At 42.3% G+C, this 25,951-nt stretch overlaps 1 protein-coding gene across 6 annotated transcripts in view; it reads right to left on the reverse strand.

Annotated features, from left to right (window-relative positions):
- The window catches only part of LOC124279832 (probable cytochrome P450 49a1), a 54,285-nt gene that overhangs the window by 22,069 nt on the left and 6,265 nt on the right, over positions 1-25,951 (reverse strand). For 2 of the 6 annotated variants that reach the window (XM_046715710.1, XM_046715712.1), the window contains exon 2: positions 882-1,071. In XM_046715710.1, coding sequence (XP_046571666.1) covers positions 882-1,071 — 190 coding nt within the window. Of the gene's footprint in view, positions 1-881; positions 1,072-1,337; positions 1,357-2,687; positions 2,731-7,259; positions 7,491-11,178; positions 11,291-25,951 lie in introns of those variants that run through there. The other 4 variants (XM_046715714.1, XM_046715711.1, XM_046715716.1 and 1 more) reach the window with 4 other exon arrangements.

A 25,951-nucleotide genomic window follows, 5' to 3' on the forward strand; every position in this document is an offset into this window, starting at 1 on the left:
GTCTGAAGTACCCACTACCGATTAGAAAATGTTAATTGTGAAATCTTATCCATATCGTTGGCTGTCATAGCAATAACTCCACATGTCACTACTGGTTATAATGTGTTATTATCACCATATAACTAAAATTCCAGGATCAAATATTTTCTTATACTTTGGGGAAGTTTAAGTTACTTCCGGGTATCCATTACTTTTTTAAAGAGTATATTTGTTGTTAAATTGATCGTGAAAAGTTCAAATGTCATGGCGACCAGATTTACAGGTGGTATCAGGAGATTAAGCAAAGGAATTTTCTAAGACCTGGCAACGGATTCAGCCGGGGACACAACATGACGTGCGACCGAGCTAAGCGAATGATACCGTGACCATGCATATGTGAGCACATGGGAATATGTTTCAGTAAAACACGAGTTTGTGACAGTTTTTCTTCTGACCAAGAGTCAGCTGACTCATGTTGAAGCCAAGGATATGTCTGTAAAGTGATCAGTGTGTGGGCATATCGCGTGCAGGCGGAGATCCATTCATCTTGTTCAGTCTGTTCCGTTTACCGTTTGAAATATATAGGGAATATAAACATATAAACAGAGAAAGGATACAACAAGATACAAAATCCATGATCCTCCACGCCAGAAATCCTATATAATCTCTGAATAAAATAACATATTTCGTGATTCCTTAAATTTATCAAATATTTAAAAAGTACCTCCACCCCCTGAAAAAAGGAGAGAGGTTGGACATATGAGGCCACTTTTAGCCAGTGATGAGATTGCAAGAGGTTTTGTTCAGCTTAGTTCAACAAGTACAGGGACATACATGAAATAATATCCACTAATCAATTCATGAATCGAGATGAACTATACAAGACAAAAACCAGTACTTACCGAAAGGCTTGAACATGAAGACTGGACCAATGTACGGCAAGGCGTACACTCCACTAGGGCCGGGGACATCTTTAAGGGATTTAGTTTTATCAGTTTGAATGTTCACAGGGGGCGCTGTTGCCACGTGCGCCGCACGTGCAGTGTTCAACTTTGAACTTATGAAACTTGATATGTGTCTTTTCATGGTGTTCTGCAAAAGGCAAAATCAATATTGATCAGAAAATATATAACGTGGTTGAGAAAATGTGAAATGTTAGCACAGATGGTAAAGGTATCACCAGCTTCAAGGATGACTTGTCATTCGGCAGAGACGTTTACCAGAAGCATGGTTATGGCACCAACAGGCCAAAAATATACCATCAGCAAAACTATCAGTACATCCTGGGTGTAAGCAGAGACCATATAATAGATGGTCTCTGGTGTAAGTCATTCCTAAACACAAAGGGCATGGCTTACTTGCTGGTCGCAGCGTCCTATCTCGCTGTACAGGGTTGCGTCCCTTTGTGGTGTCAGATAGTTTCCTACCCAAGAGTTGCTAGGCGGTGCAAGTCCTTAAGTAACAACATGCAATGCTCAACCAAAAAGCAGCAGCAGCACCTTCAAGGCTACAAAGACTGAATAGGTTTAGTGTTGAGTGATCGACTGTTAGAGCAATACAAAAACATTGCATCAACTTCGGTTTCACAATATTTGGTACATAAGTATCAATATTGTGCACATTTTATTGGACCAGTTATTCTCTTGCCCACACAGTGTCGCATATGATGCTCAATAGTTTGAACACTTGACACTGTGAAACACTCTGCGAAAATAACGCCTAGTGGCCTTCCGTTTCGAAAATGTCCCTGATGAACAGATGCTCTTGTTTTCAATAACCCGATGTAATGTGCTAAAAGGAACTGTCAATCCATTGTCACGGGAAACACGTGACCGCTCGGCGTCAACAGCCCTTAGTCGTGGATGTACATAATATGACGTGGTTAAACATGTAATGAGTCCAGAGACAAATCTCCACCGATTGAAAGTACATATTGGTAGTATTTGACCCCCTTCGTGCTGTGTATGAGTGTGTGTGTGTGTGTGTGTGTGTGTGTGTGTGTGTGTGTGTGTGTGTGTGAGAGAGAGAGAGAGAGAGAGAGAGAGAGAGAGAGAGAGAGAGAGAGAGAGAGAGAAGAGAAGGAAGGAGAGGATCATGTGGTCAGTATCTGTGACTTGCTGTTTGTCAAGGCTCGTTGACATACAGATTGCCGTCAAATGACAAGAATGTTGTGTTATACAACACAGGTGCAAATAAATCTTAGTCAAGAAGAACATATTGTCATATATTGTAACCAGTACACCATTTGGTGTAACTAGAGAATGGAGGATTGTGTACCATGCATTATAATATCATATCTCTAATTTGGGAAGAAATCCGACAACTGCTCAACACATCCTCCAAAATGAAAAAATCCAAACCCAACAACTTGGAACAACGACCAAAAAAGAGAGAGAAGAAAATTTAAGATAAAACAAAACACACGCCTGTGTTCAAGCCTGTGTTAACTAACCACGAATCTGGATCATTCTGGGCCTCAAACCCAATATCATAGGCTTCTGGCACGCTCGAAGATCTGCAAAAACGTGGTATCGTTGACTCCTGATCCAGGCGTGAGAGCCTGTGACACAGCATGAACCACTGTCACCCTGCTTAATCATTTAATCATCTTTTCAGACGGTTTGTGTGATCCAGAGGAAATCTGTTCTGAGCTGATATCACCACACACACAAAGTGAACAAGGAATGATATCTCAAGCTAATACATACGTTTCCATGCAGCCGACGGGAAAACGAGATCACACCAAACTATCGTGAACTTTCACGAATAATATTTTCAGACCGTTGAACCAGTTCACTTCTGACATTTCAAGGGATGCTTGCTATGACAGGTGATCGCAGCGGTATGAATGTTTTACCATTGGAAATGTTTTGTGCACTTTTAGGATTTTTTTCGAACTAATGGCAACAGAATGAGTAACCTTCGTTCCCGACGGAAAGTAAAACAGGAACTAGCGTAAGTCATGGGAGTATTTTACGTTACATGTTCAGTACGTATTAATAATCACCTTTTTGTGGACCAGCTATAATGTACAGTTAAAAGAATTTGGTTAAAACTGGGACAAAAACACTTGATAATTGTTAGATTTAAGAAGGTGCAGCTGTGACCCTGGCTTGATTGTCAGTTTGATCTCATACCTACCTACACCCGACTAAAATAAGGATCGATGTCTTTGACTGAAGTGATTGTGTCGTACCCGTGGACAGTCACTCATACTGCCAGTCATACTCGATGGAATAATTATGACTGTCATTAAACAGGATTCACTCCGACTGACTCTTGTAGTGTTGATAATCAGCCAAACAGTTTGATTATATCAGCTGTAGAATATAGAGAGGAGGAGTGTTTGGTGAAGGTATCGACAATAGACGTCTATCACATAAATACGATCACTCACACATTGCGTCTGTCTAGGAATATCTTTGACATTATGTCTTTTCCCTCAACAGTGGACCTTAGGAGAACATATGGGTTAGACAGTTATTCGAGGGTCAAGGCAGTTGGGACGGAGATAGGTGTAATGCAACAAAACACTTTCGGTACTAGAGACAGAATTCATCATATGAGTTTTTGGTTTTTATGCAGTCTAAATAGGAAGATGCATTAGTCATCATGTTTGTCACGGCAAGGTAAATATGGAATTGTAATCCACGTCTACCATAATACCTTTTCGAACGCTCTACTATGACCAAAACACTTTTGAACAATATTCACTCTGAATCTGTATCCAAGATATGTAAAACGGATGACGCGGCGGATGATTAGCCCCTGCACTATACACTCGTATGTATGTATGTATGTATGTATGTATGTATGTATGTATGTATGTATGTATGTATGTATGTATGTATGTATGTATGTATGTATGTATGTATGTATGTATGTATGTATGTATGTATGTATGTATGTATGTATGTATGTATGTATGTATGTATGTATGTATGCATGCATGTCATGTATGCATGTATGTATGTATGTATGTATGTATGTATGTATGTATGTATGTATGTATGTATGTATGTATGTATGTATGCATGCATGCATGTACACCAGAAATTATTGAGAATTTAAAGATTGTAAATGTACATTGTCCCAGTTAAAATTTCTATGCTGTAAGCAACAGTTCAACCTTCGCTCCGTTTGTTCAGGTTTCATGATCGGTGATGGAATTCCTCGACTTTTCTGCCAACCCATTGCATGCAGCTCAGTTCTAATTGTCTCCTTACAGACCGCCACAGTTCCTCTATCAATCATATCCAGCCTTAGGTTTTATAAACTTATAAAAACCCAGCCTTAGGTTTTTAGAAACAAGAATACCAAGCCGCCTCCTGTCACCGACAGTCAATTTTCTGGGCCTGGTGGTGCTCAATGCCATATCCATTTGCAATATTTTTCAAAACACGATAAACAGTGGACAAAGGGATGCCTGTTCTACTTGAAATCACTTTAGCTGATCTGATACTGATGTCGTCTGCTAGCAGGTAAACAAAGGGGAATTACTCTTCACAAACTAATGAAAAAGGATTAATGGATTTGTCTCTCTTGAATGAAACCAAGCACTTGACAGCTGGTCAAGGTTGTTTATACTAGAAATCCAATTAAACATATTCCAAAAATTATCAATAATGTCTGGTCATACTCTGTGTATGTATGTATGTATGTATGTGTGTGTGTGTGTGTGTGTGTGTGTGTGTGTGTGTGTGTATGTGTGTGCATGTGCATGCATGTATGCATGCATGTGTATGTATGTGTGTGTATGTATGTGTATGTGCGCGCGTGTGGGAATGTATACAAGAGGGATACTTGTTTCTTCCTTATGACACATTAGAAGTCCCGATTTTACTTATAGTTGAGATGCATCTTTTCACTTTACGAAAGTGTTAGCAACAAGATGAGTTTTGACAATTGTGCCAATAACTTACAGTGATGCTCACGGACCAGTGACACCAGCGTTAAACAAACCACATTCACAATTCACACACCAGTTAATACCACCTCGTAGAAGGGTTGAATGAGTCTCACATGGCGCTATTGCGCAATAGTGACATCTTTTGTTGTCGATGGTACACAGCCATAAAGTAATTTCAGCAAGTAAATTATCACAGCACGCTTTCTACGTGCCTCTAGTTTGCGAAAGACACATACTCATACTTATTTAACCGACTTTGCTCGACTGACTCAGGACATACCTAAATGTCCCCAACAAAAGATTTTCTATTACGCCATTACTTAAGTGTGAGGCTCAATACTTATACAATACCCTTACAATACAACATTCGACTATTCTATGGTTCAAATGATATATTTTTGTTTCGTCATTACCTCTAGCTCTGGAAAACATACACATATGAAACTATATCACACATTTGAACAAATACCTCATATAGTGACTTGTTACTACAAGAGGTTTCCATGAAGATACCAGTACCTCATATAGTGACTTGTTACTACAAGAGGTTTCCATGAAGATACCAATACCTCATAGTGACTTGTTACTACAAGAGGTTTCCATGCAGATATCAATACCTCATATAGTGACTTGTTACTACAAGAGGTTTCCATGAAGATACCAATACCTCATATAGTGACTTGTTACTACAAGAGGTTTCCATGAAGATATCAATACCTCATATAGTGACTTGTTACTACAAGAGGTTTCCATGAAGATATCAATACCTCATATAGTGACTTGTTACTACAAGAGGTTTCCATGAAGATATCAATACCTCATATAGTGACTTGTTACTACAAGAGGTTTCCATGAAGATATCAATACCTCATAGTGACTTGTTACTACAAGAGGTTTCCATGAAGATATCAATACCTCATATAGTGACTTGTTACTACAAGAGGTTTCCATGAAGATATCAATACCTCATATAGTGACTTGTTACTACAAGAGGTTTCCATGAAGATACCAATACCTCGTATATTGATGTGTTACTACAAGAGGTTACCATGAAGATGTCAATACCTAATATAGTGACCTGTTACTACAAGAGGTTTCCATGAAGATATCAATACCTCATATAGTGACTTGTTACTACAAGAGGTTTCCATGAAGATATCAATACCTCATATAGTGACTTGTTACTACAAGAGGTTTCCATGAAGATATCAATACCCCATATAGTGACTTGTTACTACAAGAGGTTTCCATGAAGATACTAATACCTCATAGTGACTTGTTACTACAAGAGGTCTCCATGAAGATATCAATACCCCATATAGTGACTTGTTACTACAAGAGGTTTCCATGAAGATACTAATACCTCATAGTGACTTGTTACTACAAGAGGTTTCCATGAAGATATCAATACCCCATATAGTGACTTGTTACTACAAGAGGTTTCCATGAAGATATCAATACCCCATATAGTGACTTGTTACTACAAGAGGTTTCCATGAAGATACTAATACCTCATAGTGACTTGTTACTACAAGAGGTTTCCATGAAGATATCAATACCCCATATAGTGACTTGTTACTACAAGAGGTTTCCATGAAGATATCAATACCTCATATAGTGACTTGTTACTACAAGAGGTTTCCATGAAGATATCAATACCCCATATAGTGACTTGTTACTACAAGAGGTTTCCATGAAGATATCAATACCTCATATAGTGACTTGTTACTACAAGAGGTTTCCATGAAGATATCAATACCCCATATAGTGACTTGTTACTACAAGAGGTTTCCATGAAGATACTAATACCCTCATAGTGACTTGTTACTACAAGAGGTCTCCATGAAGATATCAATACCCCCATATAGTGACTTGTTACTACAAGAGGTTTCCATGAAGATATCAATACCTCATATAGTGACTTGTTACTACAAGAGGTTTCCATGAAGATATCAATACCTCATATAGTGACTTGTTACTACAAGAGGTTTCCATGAAGATACTAATACCTCATAGTGACTTGTTACTACAAGAGGTCTCCATGAAGATATCAATACCCCATATAGTGACTTGTTACTACAAGAGGTTTCCACGAAGATACTAATACCTCATAGTGACTTGTTACTACAAGAGGTTTCCATGAAGATATCAATACCCCATATAGTGACTTGTTACTACAAGAGGTTTCCATGAAGATATCAATACCCCATATAGTGACTTGTTACTACAAGAGGTTTCCATGAAGATATCAATACCTCATATAGTGACTTGTTACTACAAGAGGTTTCCATGAAGATATCAATACCTCATATAGTGACTTGTTACTACAAGAGGTTTCCATGAAGATACTATGACACGTGCAAACTCTCACCTTTCAAAGAAACACAATCACCTGGTGAACACTAGCCGGACACTCTCATTGACCCCGACTCAATGATTCCTTATCACCTTGCTTAAAATCTTGACCGCTTGAAAACCAGACAGCACTTTATGGGGCAGCTGTGCTTCTTCAAATATGATAAAGATTCTTATCTGACTCACAACCCTCCCGGCCATTCAAACTCGATATCGTGACTGCCAAATACTTCCACTGAGTTCATTTGTATAATATTACCTACCTGCGTTATACAGTTAAACATGCACTCATGCGAATATTTACTGGGCGTATACATGCAAATTTCATGTAATCGGTAGAGTGCAGAGTGAGTGAGTGAGTGAGAGTGAGTGAGTGAGTGAGTGAGTGAGTGAGTGAGTGAGTGAGTGAGTGAGTGAGTGAGTGAGTGGCTGACATCCAGAAGTACTAACATATGGCACGTCGTCAACACGATGCACAAATACTCTCCTAGCATGTGACAGTTACTCAGAAATTCCACACCTCCTTTGTGTCAGTGGTGATTGTTATCAAAGAAAAAGGACTCACTTATCATTTTGGTAAGACACCAGGTGTCAGGACTGACGTTCATTCATCCCTGCACTTTTCTTAGTAGTTTTCCTTTTAACGCGGTATAGAATCTGCATAGGGAGATAGTGGAGACGTTCTCGGACGTTGACGTGGACGTCCAAATATTCACAAGTATTCTAGCAACATGACAACGGCGGCCACAGCGTGGCAGCAAATATATGCACGCTCCCCATCAACCACTTCTGTGTGGAGAAAGGAATATATGTCGGAATGAGATGTGAGTCAGTGAGTTTAGATTTGAGCCGCACTCAGCAATATTCCAGCTACATGGCGGCGGTCGAATGAGATGTGATATGGAGGTGTAACTATTGTGTGGGTGACGAACGTGATGGGTAGTAATGAATTTAATACATCAAAATGAAGAAAACGCAAATAAATAGTCTTTCAGAAAGAATTCATTGCACTCTTGTCCCAATACAATCTTCTTACTTAACCCACACAGAGTACATGTTCCGCAGATTTCCCGTGCAGGTGATGGAACCAATCACGAACTTCTTGGACCAGTTTATGACAAATCATGAAGGATCATGAAGAATCAGGCAAATGCTACATCATCACAGCAGGCAAGGGCTGTTACATCCGTGCACATAGGTCATGAAGTCGAAAGGTTAGGGGAAATTTAGGGAAACCTTAATATATAACGGATAGCCAAACAATATATTCACATTGCAGTGCTTAATTCAGAAATATTCATCAACGACTCGTGGGATGATGTGGAGTACTATATTAAATGTATACGGTATTTTTATCCCCCGCAACAACGAAGTTGCGGGGGATATAGAAACGAGTTCCGTCCGTCCGTCCGTCCGTCCGTCACACTTTGTCCGAAGCATATCTCCTAAACTATTCGTGAATGCTTAACCAAACTTGGTACACATGTCAACCATGATCCCTAGATGTGCATTTTGGGGGTCAGACCCAGATACGATTTTTAATTTTTGCGGTTTCCATGGAAATATGACTCAGGCTGTGACTATGAGGATGTCATCTTGTCCAGAACAGATCTCCCAAACTATACATGCCAGCTTCATCAAACTTGGTACATATGTCAAGCATGATCCCTGGATGTGCCTTTTGGGGTTAAGACCCAGATATGAGGTATATTTTTTGTGGTTTCCATGGAAACGTGGCTTAGGCTGAGGATGTCATCTTGTTGCATTTCCATGGCAACAAGTTAGGCTTCAACTGAATTTGGTGGTAGTGCTCCTCTCTGGAGCAGATCTTAAAAACCGTTCAATACTCTCCTTCCACTTTGCAGTATACACTCCAAAACATTTGACATAATCATAACTAGTAGTGATATTTATAAAGAGTATTTTGCCGTTGCTGGGGATATTGATGACTTTGTCTTCTTGTTATAAATTACTTCACATGGCCGACGACAGCTATCCTAAGTGATGTTTTAGTATGCCAGAAAATTGACACCTAGACATGACCTGTCAATTTGCTGGTTAATGTGCGTGGTTTCGGTTGTGTATGGATTATTCAGGATGCTCACTTTTTTAGGTCGTTCAAACAGAGGCTTGTAGATCATGAAAAGCAATGTATATTAAGTAAGAAAACTGATTTGTCACATATGTTGTATTACATTAGCATGAAATCGTTATTGGATGTTGAGTTGTATATACTGATGTTAAGTGATAAAGAATATAGGATTTCCTTAATGTTGAAATGTGAGATGTAAGGATGGTGACAGTATGAATACATTATGCAGAATGTGTAACAGCAAAAGTGTTGAAGGTGAATCGCATTCTGTCCTTGACAATAGTACACATATTACATGTGGAGATAGGTACCCCCAGAAGCTGGGTCTGTCTACAATACTCAAATACAAAAGACTATCAAATGGCAATGATGAGTGTGTAGTTGTTTTAAATTATGGAGAATTTATCGAACAGGGTGTTTGTGTATGAACCTCCAGTAATACCTAACCATCACATCTTGCTGTATCCTTGACAAATCGATCTTTTGATACATATTTGTACAAGGCCGATGGCAATAAAACGTGATTGAACTTAATTATTGTCAGATTTCTCAAACGTCTTAGCTTCATTTCTGCATGGTTGCAGTTTGGAATTGTTGTTTTCAAGAAGAGAAACACATATTTTCAGATATCTGAAGATGACATGGTGCTCAGGAAGACAGGTTTTAAAAATATCCACAGCAATATATTGGTTCGGTCTTCCTTGTGTACGTAACGACATTATCTTGGGTCTGGAGATCAGAGATGCTGTTCTGAATAATTTGTGCAGCCGTGTCAGACTATGCCAAGGGTTGATGATCAGAACCATAATCCATTGGTTAAATTACGACATGTACCATCATGTCACGCACTTCTCAGCTCATCATGCTAAGGGGATAGGTTCCCAACATTGGGGAACTGAGTGAAGCCGATGTTTAGTGTTCCCAGTTAGGGTCGCAGGATAAGAAAGGTTCTGTTTCCATTCAACCACCTTTCAACCATCCACATAACACACGAACAAAGTTTACAGTTATTTCACATATTGATAACCTCACAGAACGTTTTTATCCATCGCTAATCTTGTCATATTGACCCTTTGCACACCTTGTAGGTGAAAACCTATAATGTCTATGAAATCACAAAAACGTAAGCATATCCATATCAACATGGTTCTAGATACTGAACTCGTCCTGGTATATGGTATAACGCACTGACAAAACACCAGCCGGGTTAGAATATGGGATACTTCATTCAAACAAACATAGTTCCTTTGCCTGTCATAAATGGCTTTTGAATAAAGTTTGTGTTCATGACAGTAGCCCCGAAGCGACATTAGAACCGAGCTGAAGGCTTGCACCAGTACACCTGAAGGAGTGCCAGGTCACAGAAAGTGGGTTGCGACATACCTTCCGGTCATACCGCCTGTCTCGCCATAAAGGCCTTCTCCCACTGTGAGAAGGCGGGTTGTTAATTTTTGCTATGAAGATACTTATTCAGGTAGTGCACCACGTGTCATCATTGCCTTAGTGTGTATTACACGCAAATAAATACACCATTCATCGAAACAATATCCGCTCGTGTGATGCATGATCTACTTCAGTGTCTATTTGATGTGATGCATTTTCAAAATTAGTGGGCATAACAAACTATCAATGTCCTAAAGGAAATGTTTTTTCCTACCGACACTAAGAGGTATTTCATTTTCAGATATTGTTAATGAATTATAGGCGAACAGGCGACAACCCTGAACACACTCATGCCATATGATGGCGGTGAACACTGAACATGGATTCAGACATTGCAGGGAATCGGATATCGGTACCCCTTCACAATACGTACAAAAACATGATAATAATCAGATCTTACTTGACTGGACCGGAGGTATGCGTGAATGAAGCCGACAGATGACGTCAATTAGCTACTCCGATACGTGATACTTTCCGGCATGTCATCGGGACACTGCTAGAATACAATCCAGCTGGGTCAAGATTGACATTTATGCATGCTATCTGATCTGCGTTTGTACGTAAGCAGTTGTCACTCGACAACCAGATTGTGAAACCCTCTTCGGCCAGTTTAAATCTGATACACCTGAGTGATTAAATGGAGGCGGTATGGCGCGTTTGTGCTGCTAAATGTTCCCAGCGCGGCAATTTGATATACATAGGCCGTCTACTGATACATATACTCTCCCCAAAAAGAAACGCATATAGGAATTTCAACTGTATTTTTATGTTTATTTTGAAACATCTTGTAGGCTTTATGAGTCAATGAAATATAGCGAAATTGAACACTGGGAATGCAGACTTATCCGTCTTTGGTACCAACTCGAGGAAATGCAGTTTTAGTGTCACATGGAGACGTGTGGTGGCGCTGAAGTCAATACCTCGTGTGACCACCGTGGGCATCCAGAACTGCACGGTATCGCCTCGGCATCGAACGAATAAGTCTCAGAATCTCGTGTTGCCCAATCGCAGCCCACTCTGCCTGTAGTGCCTGTGCGAGTTGCTGAAGTGTCTGGGCCTGAGGGTTACGGCGTCGCACCCGTCTGTCAAGGGCATCCCACAGATGTTCGATCGGGTTTAATTCCGGTGATCTTGAGGGCCAGGAAGCACATTGATGTTGTGGTTCTGGAGGAAGTCTCTAGTGTGACGTGCTGTGTGGGGCCTGGCATTGTCCTGTTGAAACAACTCCCTCTGGCGATCAATGATTGGAAGGAGGTGTGGGCGTAGGATTTCGTCACAGTACCGTTGAGCTGTCAGGTTGCCCTGGAACATCACCAAATCACTTCTCCTACGGCAGGTGATCGCTCCCCACATCATAACACTTCCCTGGCCGAATTTGTCCTACTGGGGAACGCAAGCGTCGGCGAAACGTTCACGTCGACGTCTGTACACCCGCATTCTTCCATCGCGTCGTTCCAATAGAAATCGTGATTCTACGCCAATTAGGTAGGTCCCAGGCCTGAACGTTGGTGCACCATTGAACTCGATGTCGACGATGTTGTTATCGAAGCACAGGGCCAAAATAAGGTCTTTTGGAACGTAAACCAGCCTCTCTCAACCTGTTCCTCACGGTGTGTGTAGAAATCCTCCTCAATCCGGGTATTTGTCGAGCGGTACTGGTCGCCGTAGCTGTTCGATGACGCAGATTAAGTACCCGGATGTAGCGATCCTGCGCCGCAGTGGTCGCTCGAGGTCGCCCACTACGAGGGGCATCTGTTACCGAATTCTGCCGGCGATATCTCTCTCAGAGCCGTGAAATGGTGCTTTGGTGAACATTCATGCGTCGGCCAACTGCACGTTGAGACTGGCCAGCTTCAAGCAAACCAATGGCGATATGACGGTTGGCTTCACTTAGACGTGGCATTTTGCGTTCGTCAACAATATTCCAAATACAGTGAATAATCGACAGACAGCTATCGACCTTTTATACCCGTCATTGAGACTATCTGATCCCCAACTTCTGTGACACTACACGCCGAAATTGAAAATCATGCTGTTAAATACGGGTATATTACGGGTGGTGCGTTTTGTTGTGATGTTTCAAAACATAAACACCATAGGACTCATAAACAGAGCAAAACCTTTTGTAAAATGAATCACGTTGTAATTCACTGCTACATGAAATTGCTATTTTCATGATGCGTTTCTTTTTTGGGAGAGTATATTATGTAAGTAGCTCTTCAAAGACGGAAGTCGTGTTTTTCACGCTCTAATGACTAAGGAGTTGGGTGAAGGGGTGGGGGTCATATGGAAGAGTAAGCCCCGTGAGGATTTACTGAGGATTTGTACCTTTATTTGTTCGTCGCAAAACTAGACCCCCTTGGAGAATGTCCTCTTTAGGGGAAATCCCCTTACTGGGTTGTTTCGCGGTCCTTCGAGTGACAGCCCGGGCTACATCAACAGCCATGATGCAGGAACTCGCGACGATGTCAACATACTACTTGTTTACACCAAGTGACGATTATCAACATTTGGGAGACCCGAGGCGACCGAGGTCATCGCATTCCTGTTAGTCACGGTTGACGACCTTCTCTAATGTAAGATAGGTAATACTTGTTAATGTAAGATAGGTAAGACTTGTTAATGTAAGATAGGTAAGGCAGTAAATAAGGCATCAAATGCGACTTTAGATACAAAACAAAATGACCCAGCCTAGTGGTTAAAGCGTTCGCTCCCTACATGGGTCAAAAACCCCTCGGGCCAAAGCCCCCCAGAACAAAGCCCCTCGAAAATGACCAAAAGCCCCTCACTTTATGTATAAATGGGAAAATATAATTAAAGACAAGAAATGATCAATAACATGAAACATTTTATTGCTTCATAATTTAATGACCCTAATTACTATATACATTAATATGTAATTAATAAATAATTTTAGTGAATAAGAAATATATATCATCAAACAAATGAAAACAAATCAACAAGAAATTATTAATGACTCGAAGAATTGTTTAACATATTAATTAACAATCAAACAAATCAACACAACCTAATGTTGTGGCCTATGGCGGAAAGAACGTCCTCAGTAGAACGGACAGCGTTCTGTTTTCAAAGCACAGCTTTTTGACTGACTGACTGAGTTTGGATTTACGCCATTTAGCAATATTCCAGCAACATCACGGCGGGGGACACCCGAAATGGGCTTCACACATTGTACCCATGTGGGGATTCGAACCCAGGTCTTCGGCGTGACGAGCCAACGCTTTAACCATTAGGCTACCCCACCGCCCCACAGCTTTTTGAGGCGGCGTATTAACTCCATGATCAAGTTTTAGTCAAATGTGTTTCACAGAAATATATATTCACCTCGCTCATACTTGAGCAAGTTAGCTCCATTTCCTTTGCACTGGTATGATAAAATACTTAAAATACTTTATAAAATATATAAGAGCAATGAGAAAAGTTCATTACACTTTATTAAGCATAGTACAATATAAAATATATAAGAGCCATGAGAAATGTTTATTCTTTTATGAAATACGTGAATCGAGGGGCTTTTGACAGGGGTGCTCAAATTAGCGAGGGGCTTTTGTCAAGGGGGCTTTTGGTTGAGGGGCTTTTGGCCGGTCCCCATGGATACAGTGTGTGAAGCCCATTTCTCGTGTCCCCCGCCGTGATATTGCTGGAATATTGCTAAAAGAGACGTTAAACAAAACTCACCCACTCACTCACTTACTCACTCACTCACAGCAGATAATTTAAGATTACTGAATTACCAGGCAAAAGAAAACCTGAAAGCTTGATTTGACAAGAAACTTACAACGTTAAGATAACATTACCAGGGTGCACTAAGGTCTAAAACTCAACAAATGCGGCAACATCGAATAACTGTTTCTTGTTTTCATGTTTAGCGGTCGTCAAACATGGGTGTGTGTGTATCCATTCCTCTGTCTGCCAGGTTATGTTGGAGGTTTTGACAAACTAAGAAGACATATACCGGGCGTACTGGGATTTGAACCTACTACAATGACATTTCGTCACTGTGAGCTTCCGGTAGCGCGGGTGGAGACTGCGCAGGTGATGATCATCTTGCGGCGTGATCACTCTCGGTCTTTCACTTGCTCGTTCTCGCCCTGATTATCTTGGCACTTAAATTGTTTATGTGTGCCTTTAACATGCATCCCGCTAACAATCTGAATCGACAGTTTTGTATTTACAAAATGTATATGTTGGTGCATGTGCGATTCAACCAGATCATGATTCCACGCACAACTCTGTGAAGGTAATATGTAGTGTTCACCAGTTCACCACGCACAACTCTGTGAAGGTTATATGTAGTGTTCACCACTTCACAAGGCACAACACTGGGAAGGTTATATGTAGTGTTCACCACGCACAACACTGTGAAGGTTATCTGTAGTGTTCACCACGCACAACACTGTGAAGGTTATCTGTAGTGTTCACCACGCACAACACTGGGAAGGTTATCTGTAGTGTTCACCAGTTCACCACGCACAACTCTGAGAAGATAATACGTAGTGTTCACCAGTTCACCACGCACAACACTGGAAAGGTAATCTGTAGTGTTCACCACGCACAACACTGTTAAGGTTATCTGTAGTGTTCACCACGACCAACACTGGGAAGGTTATCTGTAGTGTTCACCAGTTCGACACGCACAACTATGAGAAGGTTATATGTAGTGTTCACCACGACCAACACTGGAAAGGTTATCTGTAGCGTTCACTACGCACAACACTGTGAAGGTTATCTGTAGTGTTCACCAGTTCACCACGCACAATTCTGTGAAGGTAATATGTAGTGTTCACCAATTCACCACGCACAACAGTGGAGGTTATCTGTAGTGTTCACCACGAACAACACTGTGAAGGTTATCTCTAGTGTTCACCAATTCACCACGCACAACAGTGAAGGTTATCTGTAGTGTTCACCACGAACAACACTGGGAAGGTTATCTGTAGCGTTCACCAGTTCACCACGCACAACACTGGGAAGGTTATATGTAGTGTTCACCACGAACAACACTGTGAAGGTTATCTGTAGTGTTCACCAGTTCACCACGCACAACTCTGAGAAGATAATATGTAGTGTTCACCAGTTCACCACGCACAACACTGGAAATGTAATCTGTAGTGTTCACCACGCACAACACTGTTAAGGTTATCTGTAGTGTTAACCACGAACAACACTGGGAAGGTTATCTGTAGTGTTCACCAATTCACCACGCACAACAGTGAAGGTTATCTGTAGTGTTCACCACGAACAACACTGGGAAGGTTATCTGTAGCGTTCACCAGTTCACCACGCACAACACTGGGAAGGTTATCTGTAGTGTTCACCACGCACATCACTGTGAAGGCTATCTGTAGTGTTCACCAGTTCACCACGCACAACGCTGTGAAGGTAATATGTAGTGTTCACCAATTCACCACGCACAACTCTGTGAAGGTTATCTGTAGTGTTCACCACGCACAACACTGGGAAGGTAATATGTAGTTTTCACCAGTTCACCACGCACAACAGTGAAGGTTATCTGTAGTGTTCACCACGAATAACACTGGGAAGGTTATATGTAGTGTTCACCACGCACAACACTGTGAAGGTTATCTGTAGTGTTCACCAGTTCACCACGCACAACTCTGTGAAGGTTATATGTAGTGTTCACCAATTCACCACGCACAACTCTGTGAAGGTTATCTGTAGTGTTCACCAGTTCACCACGCACAACACTGTGAAGGTTATCTGTAGTGTTCACCACGCACAACACTGTGAAGGTTATCTGTAGTGTTCACCAATTCACCACGCACAACAGTGAAGGTTATCTGTAGTGTTCACCAGTTCACCACGCACAACTCTGTGAAGGTTATCTGTAGTGTTCACCAATTCACCACGCACAACAGTGAAGGTTATCTGTAGTGTTCACCACGCACAACACTGGGAAGGTTATCTGTAGTGTTCACCACGAACAACACTGTGAAGGTTATATGTAGTGTTCACCACGTTCACCACGCACAACTCTGAGAAGGTTATATGTAGTGTTCACCACGCACAACACTGGGAAGGTTATCTGTAGTGTTCACCACGCACAACACTGTGAAGGTTATCTGTAGTGTTCACCAATTCACCACGCACAACACTGGGAAGGTTATCTGTAGTGTTCACCAATTCACCACGCACAACAGTGAAGGTTATCTGTAGTGTTCACCACGAATAACACTGGGAAGGTTATCTGTAGTGTTCACCACGCACAACAGTGTGAAGGTTATCTGTAGTGTTCACCAGTTCACCACGCACAACTCTGTGAAGGTTATATGTAGTGTTCACCAATTCACCACGCATAACAGTGAAGGTTATATGTAGTGTTCACCACGCACAACACTGGGAAGGTTATCTGTAGTGTTCAGCACGCACAACACTGTGAATGTTATCTGTAGTGTTCACCACGAGCAGCACTGTGAAAGTAATATGTAGTGTTCACCACGCACAACACTGTGAAGGTCATCTGTAGTGTTCACAAGTTGACCACGCACAACACTGGGAAGGTAATCTGTAGTGTTCACCAGTTCACCACGCACAACACTGTGAAGGTAATCTGAAGCGTTCTCCACGCACAACACTGTGAAGGTAATCTGTATCGTTCACCGCGCACAACACTGGGAAGGTAATCTGTAGCGTTCACCACGCACGGCACTGGGAAGGTTATCTTTAGTGTTCACCAGTTCACCACGCACAACTCTGTGAAGGTTATATGTAGTGTTCACCAATTCACCACGCACAACAGTGAAGGTTATCTGTAGTGTTCACCACGCACAACACTGGGAAGGTTATCTGTAGTGTTCAGCACGCACAACACTGTGAAGGTTATCTGTAGTGTTCACCAATTCACCACGCACAACAGTGAAGGTTATCTGTAGTGTTCACCAGTTCACCACGCACAACACTGTGAAGGTTATCTGTAGTGTTCACCAATTCACCACGCACAACAGTGAAGGTTATCTGTAGTGTTCACCACGCACAACACTAGGAAGGTTATCTGTAGTGTTCAGCACGAACAACACTGGGAAGGTTATATGTAGTGTTCACCACGCACAACACTGGGAAGGTTATATGTAGTGTTCACCACGCACAACACTGGGAAGGTTATCTGTAGTGTTCACCACGCACAACACTGTGAAGGTTATCTGTAGTGTTCACCAATCCACCACGCACAACACTGGGAAGGTTATCTGTAGTGTTCACCAATTCACCACGCACAACAGTGAAGGTTATCTGTAGTGTTCACCACGAATAACACTGGGAAGGTTATCTGTAGTGTTCACCACGCACAACACTGTGAAGGTTATCTGTAGTGTTCACCAGTTCACCACGCACAACTCTGTGAAGGTTATATGTAGTGTTCACCAATTCACCACGCACAACAGTGAAGGTTATCTGTAGTGTTCACCACGCACAACACTGGGAAGGTTATCTGTAGTGTTCAGCACGCACAACACTGTGAAGGTTATCTGTAGTGTTCACCACGAGCAGCACTGTGAAAGTAATATGTAGTGTTCACCACGCACAACACTGTGAAGGTCATCTGTAGTGTTCACAAGTTGACCACGCACAACACTGGGAAGGTAATCTGTAGTGTTCACCAGTTCACCACGCACAACACTGTGAAGGTAATCTGAAGCGTTCTCCACGCACAACACTGTGAAGGTAATCTGTATCGTTCACCGCGCACAACACTGGGAAGGTAATCTGTAGCATTCACCACGCACGGCACTGGGAAGGTTATCTTTAGTGTTCACCACGCACAGGTAATATGTAGTGTTCACCAATTCAGCACGCACAACAGTGAAGGTTATCTGTAGTGTTCACCACGCACGGGACTGTGAAGGTTATCTGTAGTGTTCACCACGCACAGGTAATATGTAGTGTTCACCAATTCACCACACACAACATTGAGAAGGTTATCTGTAGTGTTCACCACGCACGGCACTGGGAAGGTTATCTTTAGTGTTCACCACGCACAGGTAATATGTAGTGTTCACCAATTCACCACGCACAACAGTGAAGGTTATCTGTAGTGTTCACCACGCACGGGACTGTGAAGGTTATCTGTAGTGTTCACCACGCACAGGTAATATGTAGTGTTCACCAATTCAGCACGCACAACAGTGAAGGTTATCTGTAGTGTTCACCACGCACGGGACTGTGAAGGTTATCTGTAGTGTTCACCACGCACAGGTAATATGTAGTGTTCACCAATTCAGCACGCACAACAGTGAAGGTTATCTGTAGTGTTCACCACGCACGGGACTGTGAAGATTATCTGTAGTGTTCACCACGCACAGATAATATGTAGTGTTCACCAATTCAGCACGCACAACAGTGAAGGTTATCTGTAGAGTTCACCACGCACAACACTGTGAACGTTCACCACATACACAATGTTTCCGACTTGTAAGTCACAATGAAAACCCTTTAAAAAAATGTTCGATGTTTCTTGAAAAATAATTTAGATAACGGATGTTTAACGGATAACGGCCTGACCACCCGATCCTGTTAGTTGCCTCTTACGACAAGCATGGGTTACTGAAGATCAATATTCTAACCTTGACCTTCACGGGTAGAGACAAGTATGGGTTACTGAAGATCAATATTCTAACCTGGACATTCACGGGTAAAGACAAGCATTGGATACTGAAGATCAATATTCTAACCCGGACCTTCACGGGTAGAGACATGCATGGGTTACTGAGGATCAATATTCTGATCCGGACCTTCACGGGTAAAGACAAGCATGGGCTACTGAAGATCAATATTCTAACCTGGACCTTCACGGGTAAAGACAAGCATTGGTTACTGCACATCAATATTCTAACCCGGACCTTCACGGGTAAAGACAAGCATGGGATACTGAAGATCAATATTGTAACCGGGAACTTCACGGGTAGAGACAAGCATGGGCTACTTAAGATAAATATTCTAACCCGGACCTTCACGGGTAGAGACATGCATGGGTTACTGCAGATCAATATTCTAACCTGGACCTTCACGGGTAGAGACAAGTATGGGCTACTTAAGATCAATATTCTAACCTGGACCTTCACGGGTAGAGACAAGCATGGGTTACTGAAGATCAATATTCTAACCTGGACCTTCACGGGTAGAGACATGCATGGGTTACTGAAGATCAATATTCTAACCTGGACCTTCCCGGGTAGAGACAAGCATGGGCTACTTAAGATCAATATTCTAACCTTGACCTTCACGGGTAAAGACAAGCATGGGCTACTTAAAATCAATATTCTAACCCGGACCTTCACGGGTAAAGACAAGCATGGGTTACTGAAGATCAATATTCTAACCTTGACCTTCACGGGTAAAGACAAGTATGGGCTACTGAAGATCAATATTCTAACCTGGACCTTCACGGGTAGAGACATGCATGGGTTACTGAAGATCAATATTCTAACCTGACCTTCACGGGTAAAGACAAGCATGGGTTACTGAAGATCAATATTCTAACCTGGACCTTCACGGGTAGAGACAAGCATGGGCTACTGAAGATCAATATTCTAACCTTGACCTTCACGGGTAGAGACAAGCATGGGCTACTTAAGATCAATATTCTAACCAGGACCTTCACGGGTAGAGACAAGCATGGGTTACTTAAGATCAATATTCTAACCTTGACCTTCACGGGTAAAGACAAGCATGGGTTACTGAAGATCAATATTCTAACCTGGACATTCACGGGTAGAGACAAGCATGGGTTACTGAAGATCAATATTCTAACCTGGACCTTCACGGGTAGAGACAAGCATGGGTTACTGAAGATCAATATTCTAACCTGGACCTTCACGGGTAGAGACAAGCATGGGTTACTGAAGATCAATATTCTAACCTGGACCTTCACGGGTAGAGACAAGCATGGGTTACTGAAGATCAATATTCTAACCTTGACCTTCACGGGTAGAGACAAGCATGGGCTACTTAAGATCAATATTCTAACCTCGGACCTTCACGGGTAGAGACAAGCATGGGTTACTGAAGATCAATATTCTAACCTGGACCTTCACGGGTAGAGACAAGCATGGGTTACTGAAGATCAATATTCTAACCTGGACCTTTCAGCGGGTAGATCAAGATTCTAAAGACCATGGGTTACTTAAGATCAATATTCTAACCTGGACCTTCACGGGTAGAGACAAGCATGGGTTACTGAAGATCAAGATTCTAACCTTGACCTTCACGGGTAGAGACATGGGCACTGGTAAGACCTTCAACATTCTAACACGGACCTTCCCGGGTAGAGACATGCATTGGTTACTGAAGATCAATATTCTAACCTGGACCTTCACGGGTAGAGACAAGCATGGGTGCAGATACTCTAAGATCAATATTCTGGGTTACTGAAGGACCTTCACGGGTAGAGACTGAAAGCATGGGTTACAAGAATAGCATGGGTTGAAGATCAATATTATAACATGGGTTACTGGGCATTCACGCATTCACGAGTAGACAAGCATGGGTTACTGAAGATCAATATTCTAACACGGACCTTCACGGGTAGAGACACAAGCATGGATTACTGAAGATCAATATTCTAACCCGGACCTTCATGGGTAGAGACAATCATGGGTTACTGAAGATCAATATTCTAACCTGGACCTTCACGGGTAGAGACAAGCATGGGTTACGGAAGATCAATATTCTAACCCGGACCTTCACGGGTCTCCTTCAAGGAGGCTAAGCACTAGACATTAACAGTCTTCTTTCTAGTATGCATTTAATTTATCAATACACTATCATATATTAGATAATGGGTATGGCAGTAACATCTGATTCATTTTATTTTGATGTTCTCTGCTGTTTTTCTTTGTTGTTCTCGGCTGCTTTTGCTTGAAGTGCATTCTGTGTTATGGATTCAAGTCTTCAAATCCGACGACAAATGATACTGCTGTATATATGTTTTAGTTTTCTTAATGAAAACCGAATAAATTAGTTTATTTATAACATGTATTTTCTGCCTTTCCAAATGCAGATTTCTTATAGAGACACCTACACAGGCAAACTAAAGCGTAATCAAAGTTACAGATGTTCTTGTGTTCTTTTCTAATGCCGAACAAATTAAGAATTCTTTATTCTTACCCTTTTAAACTTTTTATTGACAGACTCAACTTTCGATCATGGTGGCTACGTGAAACACGTGATAGATGCTGAAGTCTCGGACAGCGGATTACGTAGCTCGAAGAAGACTCTTATGAATGTTCGGCTTTCAGCTTATGAGCAATATTCATTGCATTTATGAGTGATGGAGTGAGTGAGTGAGTTTGCTTTTACACAGCTGTGAATAGTCTTCAGGTTACATCAGAGCGTGGAAACCTGGATCATGATGGTGCGGACATTGTGTTGTGTTTGCATATTGACAAGGACGTTGGCGACAGAGTTTCCGCTGGTACAGATAGCCCAGTTTTCCTGTGTAAAGGGGGTCATGTTTAATCTATGATAAGGTAATATAGGGTAAGACTGGCCGTGTGTTAGACGGAAGCGAGACAATACTGAATACCTTGAACATGCCCTACAGCGTCTATCGCTCCGTGTCAAAAATGTATGTGAGGGAGTGAGTTTAGTTTTACGCCGCTCTCAGCAATATTCCAGCTACATGGCGGCGGTCTGTAGATAATCGAGTCTGAGCATGAGCATCGATCTACGCGGGAACCGATGACGTGAAGCCCAATGGTCAGTTGTCCAACTTGACTTAAGGTTTAGTTGTCATAAGTGTCATTTATGAAATTGAATCCTTATGGCAGTTGTTTGAGCGACTGATATGAACGTTGGTAGTGTATTCAGTTTGAAATTAATATAGTGAATGGCGTAATGATCCCACTGACCTATACTAACTGAACACTGCATGTTAAAGACTGACTGACTGAGTTTGGTTTTACGCCGCTTTTAGCAATATTCCAGCAACATCACGGCGGGGGACACCAGAAATGGGCTTCTTAAAAAAACATGGATTGCCTAGGATCCACTGTTACCAAGAACTCACAAAACATGGGTTGCCTAGGACCTATTGTAACCAAGGACTCAACAAAACACGGGTTGCCTAGGACCCACTGTAACCAAGGACTACACAAATCACGGGTTGCCTAGGACCAACTCAAACCAAGGTCTACACAAAACACGGGTTGCCAAGGACCCACTGTAACAAAGGACTACACAAAACACGGGTTGCCTAGGACCTACTGTAACCAAGGACTCCACAAAACACGGGTTGCCTAGGACCTATTGTAACCAAGGACTCCACAAAACACGGGTTGCCTAGGACCTACTGGAACCAAGGACTCCACAAAACACGGGTTGCCTAGGACCTACAGTAGCCAAGGACTACACGAAACATGGGTTGCCTAGGACCCACTGAAACCAAGGACTCCACAAAACACGGGTTGCCTAGGACCTACTGGAACAAAGGACAACACAAAACACGGGTTGCCTAGAACCTACTGTAACCAAGGACTCCACAAAACACGGGTTGCCTAGGACCTACAGTAACCAAGGACTCCACAAAACATGGTTTGCCTAGGACCTACTGTAACCAAGGACTCCACAAAACACGGGTTGCGTAGGACATACTGTAACCAAGGACTCCAAGGGATAAAAATATCTGAGGCTGAAGACACATTGTAACCAAGGACTCCACAAAACACGGGTTGCCTAGGACCTATTGTAACCAAGGACTCCACAAAACACTGGTTGCCTTGGACCCACTGTAACCAAGGACTCCAGAAAACATGTGTTGCCTAGGATCCACTGTAACCAAGCACTCACAAAACATGGGTTGCCTAGGATCCACTCTTACTAAGGACTCCACAAAACATGGGTTGCCTAGGACCCACTGTAACCAAGGACTACACAAAACATGGGTTTGAGTTCTACTAGGACCCACTCCACAAAAACCAAGGTCTTGAACCAAGGACTCCACAAAACACGGGTTGCCGAGGACCCACAGTAACCAAGGACTCCACAAAACATGGGTTGTGTAGGACCTACAGTAACCAAGGACTCCACAAAACACGGGTTGCCTAGGACCTACTGTAACCAAGGACTCCACAAAACACCGGTTGCGTAGGACCTACTGTAACCAAGGACTCCACAAAACACGGGTTGCCTAGGACCCATTGAAACCAAGGACTCCACAAAACACGGGTTGCCTAGGACCTACAGTAACCAAGGACTACACGAAACATGGGTTGCCTAGGACCCACTGAAACCAAGGACTCCACAAAACACGGGTTGCGTAGGACCTACTGTAACCAAGGACTCCACAAAACACGGGTTGCCTAGGACCCATTGAAACCAAGGACTCCACAAAACACGGGTTGCCTAGGACCTACTGTAACCAAGGACTCCACAAAACACGGGTTGCCTAGGACCTACTGGAACCAAGGACTCCACAAAACACGGGTTGCCTGTCTAGGGACCTACTGTAACCAAGGACTCCACAAAACATGGGTTGCCTAGGACCCATTGAAACCAAGGACTCCACAAAACACGGGTTGCCTAGGACCTACTGGAACCAAGGACTCCACAAAACACGGGTTGCCTAGGACCTACAGTAACCAAGGACTCCACAAAACACGGGTTGCCTAGGACCCACTGAAACCAAACCAAAAGGACTCCATAGGATACTGGAACCAAGGACTCCACAAAACACGGGTTGCCTAGGACCTACTGTAACCAAGGACTCCACAAAACACGGGTTGCCTAGGACCTACTGTAACCAAGGACTCCATGGGATAGAAAATATCTGAGGCTGAGGACACACTGTAACCAAGGACTCCACAAAACACAGGTTGCCTAGGACCTACTGTAACCAAGGACTCCATGGGATAGAAAATATCTGAGGCTGAGGACACACTGTAACCAAGGACTCCACAAAACACCGGTTACTTAGGACCTACTGTAACCAAGGACTCCACGGTCAAGAAAACATAGGGGTCCTGAGTACCGGGTCTAATCCGGGACACGAAGGGGAAGATAAGCAATACCCCTTTGATGGCGTAGGCGTATGTTTTCAGTCAAGCCCCTACTCGATTATTCACATGCCTCAATGGTAAGACTTGAAGAGTGCCAACTGCAACTCACAGCGACATTCACGTAACCAGTTACCCAAAACGCATACAGGGATGAAATGCTGGGAGCAGTAGATATTCAGTTGTCCCGGGTCTATGTTTACGTTTCTTTATCTTGTAGACAATGTCTCCCGCTGTCGAGATAGCCTGGTTCATGACCAGCTTGGAGTGCCGGATCCTTGTCAGGTCTGTGATAAACTACTGACTCGGTTGTGATACGCCTCCAACAACTAGGCCAGTCTTAATGTTAAAACCGTTTACACCCAGTCCATTTCTGGTGGCTTAAAATGATCATTCATGCCTCTGTGGCATTATTGCATGATAGATAGATAGATAGATAGATAGATAGATAGATAGATAGATAGATAGATAGATAAATAGATAGATAGATAGATAGATAGATAGATAGATAGATAGATAGATAGATAGATACGGAATGTACTCAATAGGATTAGTGGCCCAAATACATTATAACTCACATAAGAATCATCCATTATTATGCATAATAGAATACTGAGTCGGGAAGATATGAAAAAATGTCGAAATGTGAATGTTCATTTTGAGTATACGTGAACGAAAAGAAATATCCTGTTCGAGTAGCGGTAGCAATTTGAATTACAGTCAAGCAAACAATGTACTACCTGAGTTTTATTTATGAACAGTATTATCAGGTTCAGTGTATATAAAACATGAAAATAGGAATTATAATTTTGGGGGGCAAGTAGTATTGAATAATAAAATTTCACGTTCCGACATGAAAGAGCGTGCAGCATGGTTGTTCCAAAATCGATCTCTTTTCCTGAATGACATAAACTGTGAAGTTCTGTGACCCTTCCATGGATCACCCAGCCCCGGATGGACTCTTAATTTGATCCACATCTATAAGGCTTCACATCCCTAACAACTTCCTGCCGCCAGCGGGGTGTCTCTCAGAGTGCACAAAGGTAACGCCACTTATTAAGTGTATTCAGTCGAGAGGGTGATATTGATTCGGCGTTTCTCAAAGCCGGCAGCAAATGGAACAGGCGACGCAGACGCTTCAACCTG

Source organism: Haliotis rubra, unplaced genomic scaffold (assembly GCF_003918875.1).
Source record: "Haliotis rubra isolate DU_JTF1 unplaced genomic scaffold, ASM391887v1 Scf257, whole genome shotgun sequence".
In the NCBI taxonomy this organism is placed as follows: domain Eukaryota; kingdom Metazoa; phylum Mollusca; class Gastropoda; order Lepetellida; family Haliotidae; genus Haliotis; species Haliotis rubra.